General features: G+C 45.8%; 1 protein-coding gene across 1 annotated transcript; it reads left to right on the forward strand.

Annotated features, from left to right (window-relative positions):
• Window positions 1-4: 4 nt before the first annotated feature.
• On the forward strand, window positions 5-4883 carry SMG8 (SMG8 nonsense mediated mRNA decay factor; the record flags this gene model as incomplete). Its single annotated transcript, XM_010015707.1, is given in 5 exon segments — window positions 5-244; window positions 247-1528; window positions 2160-2305; window positions 2692-3567; window positions 4635-4883. Coding segments are annotated over 5 exon segments (2742 nt in total), but the record flags the coding sequence as incomplete, so codon positions are not given.
• Between the last annotated feature and the right edge of the window lie 1267 nt (window positions 4884-6150).

Consider the following 6150-nt stretch of genomic DNA (forward strand, 5'->3'; position numbering starts at 1 on the left):
GACCCTGGTGAGCACCGTGTGCGACCGACAGGTCTTCCCCCTCTTTGAGGAGGACGACCTCGACCTGGCGGACGGCGCCCTGGGGGACGATGTCGACCCGGCCGCCAAGGACTACAACCAGCTGCAGGCCTACTACAGCCAGGAGAACCGGGTGCTGTTCCTGGTGCTCACCTCCATCTGTGACACGCCGCAGCTGCTGCGGGCATGCGGGGACCTGGCGGCGGCCGAATGAAGGGAGACCGGGCCCGGCCATCACTCCGGCCCGGCCATCCCTCCGGTGGCCCCTCCCCACTGTCCCACGCTGAGGCCCACGAGTTCTGGAAGCACCAGGAGAAGCTGCACTGCCTGAGCCTTCTCTACCTCTTCTCTGTCTGCCACATTCTGCTGCTGGTGCACCCCACCTGCTCCTTCGATATTACCTATGACCGCGTCTTCAGGGCGCTGGATGGGCTGCGGCAGAAGGTCCTGCCCTCCCTGAAGGCTGCTATCAAAGACTGCCCGATTGGCAAGGAATGGAAGCTTAACTGCAGGCCCTGCCCTCCACGCCTCCTCTTCCTCTTTCAGCTCAACGGAGCCTTGAAGGTGGATCCCCTCCCAAGCAGGGGCCAGGACCCCTGTGGTCACCTGGAAAAGCCACCCCCCAAGAAGCACTCTCCCAAGAGGAGGCTGCAGCATGCTCTGGAGGATCAGATCTACCGCATCTTCCGCAAGAGCAGGGTGTTAACCAACCAGAGCATCAACTGCCTGTTCACCGTGCCTGCTAACCAGGCGTTTGTGTACATTGTGGCTGGTGGGGTCCTGGATGGAGACGATCCGGTGGCCATGCTTCTTGACCAACTCAGGAACAACTGCACCATGAGAGAGACTGACTCACTGCTGGCTCCCACACTGTCAGGACCCAGGAGGTATCAGATGATGCGGCATGGCAGGCAGCAGCTCTCCTTCCATGCAGAGAGCAGCAGCAGCAGCTCCAGCTCCTCTGGGCAGCTTGTGGACTGCACCCTTAAGGAGTTCTTGTGGCAGCACGTGGAGCTGGTGCTCAGCAAGAAGGGCTTCGATGACAGCGTGGGGAGGAACCCACAGCCCTCTCACTTTGAGCTCCCAACCTACCAGAAGTGGGCCGCTGCAGCTTTAAAACTGTATGAAGTGACCATTGAAGGCAAAGATGATGACCTGACCACTGGGGAGCTGAGCTCAAAGATCATGGGCAGCATCAAAGTCTTGGAAGGCTATTTAGATATAGACACCAAATTCTCTGAAAACCGTTGCCAGAAAGCTCTCCCCATGGCCCACAGCGCCTATCAGTCCAATCTGCCCCACAACTACACCATGACAGTCCACAAGAACCAGCTGGCACAGGCCTTGCGTGTGTACAGCCAGCATGCCCGTGGCCCGGCCTTTCATAAGTATGCCATGCAGCTGAATGAGGACTGCTACAAGTTCTGGAGCAACGGGCATCAGCTCTGCGAAGAGAGAAGTTTAACTGACCAACACTGCGTGCATAAGTTTCATCTGCTCCCAAAAGCAGGTAAAGAAAGCTCACTTGGGTTTCATGGCTTAATTTTATACCTGCTTTAAAATATTTTAGGCTGAAAACGCTGACTCTGCATATTTATGGAAGGTGAAAGCTTGGCAGCTTTAAAGTGTCATCTTCTTACAGTGGGATTAATTACAGCAGAGCTGTTGTGCAGGTTTCCTTTATGTTGAGTATTGTTTAGGAGCAAGTCCACTGGTAGTAGTAATTTGTATTTTAGTAGTAACTCTGATTTCATCCCTCTAATTAGAAGTGTTACACTGTAGTCCTCCTAACAGCAAATGTGTAAAAGAACAAAAGTTCACTAGGAATTATAAGTGCCACCCCTCAAATAGCTTGACTGATACCAGTCAAGGAGTAAAAACTAACTGATACGTGTTCACTGCAGGCAGAAGAAGTATTTATGCCTTTTATGAAAAGGCTGTAAAACCAAAGAAAGTTCAGTTTAATGGTACTACACTGGAACTTTGTATTTAAAGTGGGAAAGGAATGTGTTGCTTGACAAACTGGCGTTGCTGGCAAATAATTATGTATATAGCAAGGAGGAAACAGTAGATGAAGGGAACTAAAGAATCTCCAGAAATTGGGAGCAATTCACCTGGGGTTTGATTGATTTTGCTTTTAGGAGAAAAGCCAGAAGCAGACAGAAATCCTCCAGTTCTGTACCACAACAGCCGGGCTCGTTCCACTGGTGCCTGTAACTGTGGAAGGAAACAAGCTCCACGGGACGATCCCTTTGATATCAAAGCAGCTAATTATGACTTCTACCAGGTAACTATTAGGTCCCTATTTTTGCTTCAAGCAGTGCTTTTCCTTCATCGACAAAATCTGTATTTTCTCTTAACCTTATCAACTTGTAAATGTTGCTTAGGGAAGATACCTCTGGGAGCAGAAACCGTTTGCATGATGGCTGACAAGAGCAGGCAGTTCCAGTCTTCACCAGTGCATGCACACAGAAGCGTCTGTCTACACTTCAAGTGTGTTGGTCCATGTAAATTCTAAGTTCATTGTGTCTGTGGGCTGCATTCCCATCGCTGCTTTGGTTGTCACATAGCGCAAACCTCTTGAATCTTAACTGTAGCTGCTGCATGTTATGACTGAACTCTCACATCTCAGAAGTGGTTGATGGAAAGTTAACCACGTTTTCTTTCTCACAGCTGCTGGAAGAAAAATGCTGTGGGAAACTGGAGCACATCAACTTTCCTGTATTCCAGCCAAGCACACCTGATCCAGCGCCTGCTCGGGATGAGTCGTCGCCTGCCCCTCCAGAAGGCGAGATTGAAAAACTCAAAGAAAAAGAACCTCAGACTCAGGGGGAAAGCACAGGCCTGAGCTTAGCCCTCAGCCTGGGCCAGTCGACGGGCAGCTTGGGCACTTTCCCACCCGATGCCCAGGGTGGAGGGGACAACACAGAAAGTCATGGGCAGAGCGGGGACTCCAAAAGTGAGAAAAGGCCGAGTCTGGTTGATCGCCAGGCCTCCACTGTCGAGTACCTCCCTGGGATGCTCCACTCCAATTGCCCTAAAGGCCTGTTGCCCAAGTTCTCCAGCTGGTCACTGGTTAAGCTGGGGCCTGCTAAGGCTTATAATTTCCACACAGGCTTAGATCAACAAGGGTTTATCCCAGGAACAAACTACTTAATGCCTTGGGACATTGTCATCAGGACAAGAACTGAAGATGAAGGAGACTTAGATACCAATTCCTGGCCTGCACCTAACAAGGCTGTGCCTGGAAAAAGAAGCACGGTTGTGATGGGAAGAGGAAGACGGAGAGATGACATAGCCCGAGCTTTTGTAGGATTTGAATATGAAGATGCACGTGGAAGGAGGTTCATGTGTTCAGGGCCTGATAAGGTCATGAAAGTGATGGGAGGGGGGCCAAAGGAATCTGCCATCAAAGCCCTCAATTCTGACATGCCACTGTACATCCTGTCCTCAACGCAGGGACGAGGACTGAAACCACATTACGCTCAGTTCATGAGGCTCTTCGTAGTGGTTCCTGATGCTCCGCTGCAAATTACACTAACGCCTCAGGTAAGAAATGAAAGAGGGAATCTGGTGAGTGCAGACAGGGTTAATTGGTGCAGCATTAATTGCAGGACTGGAAAGCACAAGGGTGGTAGGCAAAGGGTGTCAGATGGATGCTACAGGAGACGACTCCTGACTCAAAACCTACTTCAGTCAAATTCTCTAAGGCAGTAGTCACCAAAAGTAGCTGTTTCATACACAGTTTGGTTCTTTTTAAACTTCAAGTTTGGCTTATGGCAGCTTTACACTTTGAGTGAAGTAAGCTTTAAAAAATACTTTATCAAGGATGAGTTAATGGCATTCCATACTGTAATAATTGCTGCTTTTGAAAAAAGAGAACAAGTGGCTAATAATAAGAATGAATATATAATTTTAAATGTGTTGTTTTTTTAATTGGATATTTATTTCCCATTTTAAAATATGTATTAAAAAAATGGAGAAAAAGCTCCGTAAGAGCCTGCTTTGCTGTGGAAGTTAAGGGCAGAATACTGACTGAAACCTGACAGCAGCACCAAATTTTCAATGCAGTTTGCAATTTATCATGTTATTGTTTGAAACTGAGGCAAGAATTTAAGGTTCATTTTGTGCTGATACTTACTTTGCTCTTCATTCCCAGCTTACATCTGTATCACAGCTTTTGATTTCAAAGGGAGTGTTTTTATTAGGAACATCCATGATGTTATGTGGTGTGGCTGTCATACATCAGTTTCTCATGTGAATAAGACTTTCTGAAGCTTTAGTATGAGCCCTACTAAATGTTGCTGAAATCCTCGAAAATTCTCATTGGTTTAGAGGGAGCTCAGGGATGGATAACTGTGGTGCAGTAGTGAAATCCAATGTTAATGCCCCAAGGGGTGAATGGCTTGTGTTTGTATTGGGGATCTCTTTGGTAGGATGTAATCTGCAGCCTTAAATTTAACATCTTTACTGTGGTAAAACTGGAGATGTCTGGATGTCTCACAGGAACAGCACAGTGGTTTTCTGGCATAACTTTTTTTGTTGTTTTGTTTGCTTTTTTTCAAAAAGATTCTAATGATGTTTCATTATCTACTCATACTTCCTTTTCATTTCAGGTTCAACCAGGGCCACCACCTTGCCCTATATTTTACCCTGAGAAGCAGGAGATAACCCTCCCATCTGACGGACTGTGGGTTCTCAGATTTCCTTATGCATATGTTACAGAACGTGGCCCCTGCTTTCCTCCCAAAGAAAGCCAACAACTAATGAGTTACAAAGTTCTCCGAGGAATACTGAAAGTGGTTACACAATAGGATTATTCTCGTAGATTTGTTTTTGTTTTAAAAGACTATCTTCAACCCAAATGGATTTCGATTCATGTCTGTTACCCAACAGCTATCGCTGCAATCTTGTGAGGGCTGCTGTATTTTGCTGGAACACACTCAGGTTGGAAGTAAGGTCTGATGTCAAAGCAGAGAAAGGAATCAGGCACACGTAAATTTTCCATTTATTAAATTTTCATATGTAAAAAAACAAAAGCTGGTTGTCAATGTACTGAACCTGTATTACCACGTTTTGATAATCGTGCTTTCCTCCATTCTGTCTTTCTAGACACATACTTAGGAATATTTAAAAATTAGTATAGCCTGAAATCGAGTTTCCTTTGTCATATTGAGGCAATAACAAGCTGAATCTTTCATCTTTTCCTAAATAAGTTATTTCTATGTAAAAAATAGATGCTTTTAATGTGGTTTGCCTTTGATCTTTTCTTAAATTAAAAAAAGTGATTTCAGTTCTGGTTTCTATTAATACCATAGCCAGAAACTGTGCTTACCTATATCAAGGTGAAATATTTTACTGTGTTTGTATTCACAGATCAGATTTTGTTAAAAGGCCAACTAAATAGTTTGGAATGACAGATCTTTCTGCAATCTAAACCTGGTATGGAATTATGGAAAACGTAGAGCTTGTTCCTTATACGCAACTGCAGCTTAATTGTCAGCCTAGCTTGACTTGTAGTGATTAAACAGACTTCTTGTCGCTAAAGGACAGCTTTGGCCTGGTTTGAATCTCAAATTGAGGGAGTTTGGGTAATTATACTAGGTTTTCCAAAAGATGAGCTGCGTGATGGGCTGAGAGGCAGCTGAAATCTCCTGAGCTTTGTACATGGCTGTTGGTGCCAAAATATTAATCACGGTAAATCAACTTCTAACTTATTGTTGAGGTGAGATGTATTAGTGACAGTGGCTGCACGTGGAGACCTAATTGAATTTCTAGAATATTTGTTTTTAATTAGCATGCATGCAGAATTTAATTTTCTGTAATTATATTGCATGACCACAGTCGAGACCTGCTTTCTGTTCGTCTCTAATCAGCTGGGTGTGGAAAACACCTTCGTGGATCAGTGAAGACAACAGTAAGTATCTCATGATACTCCTGTTCATGAGTTTGGGGTTACCAACCACTTAGCGATGCTCAAGCAATAAAATGAAAAGCCCTACAAAGAACGGTTATCTCTGAGAGACGCGGCCGTGCTACAGGGAAAGCGAGATGGGGAATAAAAGCGTGTAGCTGGGTATGGCTGGCGGCGTTTGTTAACCGCTTCCATGAGAGCACGCCGCGATAGGGAGC

Source organism: Nestor notabilis, unplaced genomic scaffold, assembly GCF_000696875.1.
Source record: "Nestor notabilis isolate BGI_N333 unplaced genomic scaffold, ASM69687v1 scaffold30375, whole genome shotgun sequence".
Taxonomy (NCBI): domain Eukaryota; kingdom Metazoa; phylum Chordata; class Aves; order Psittaciformes; family Psittacidae; genus Nestor; species Nestor notabilis.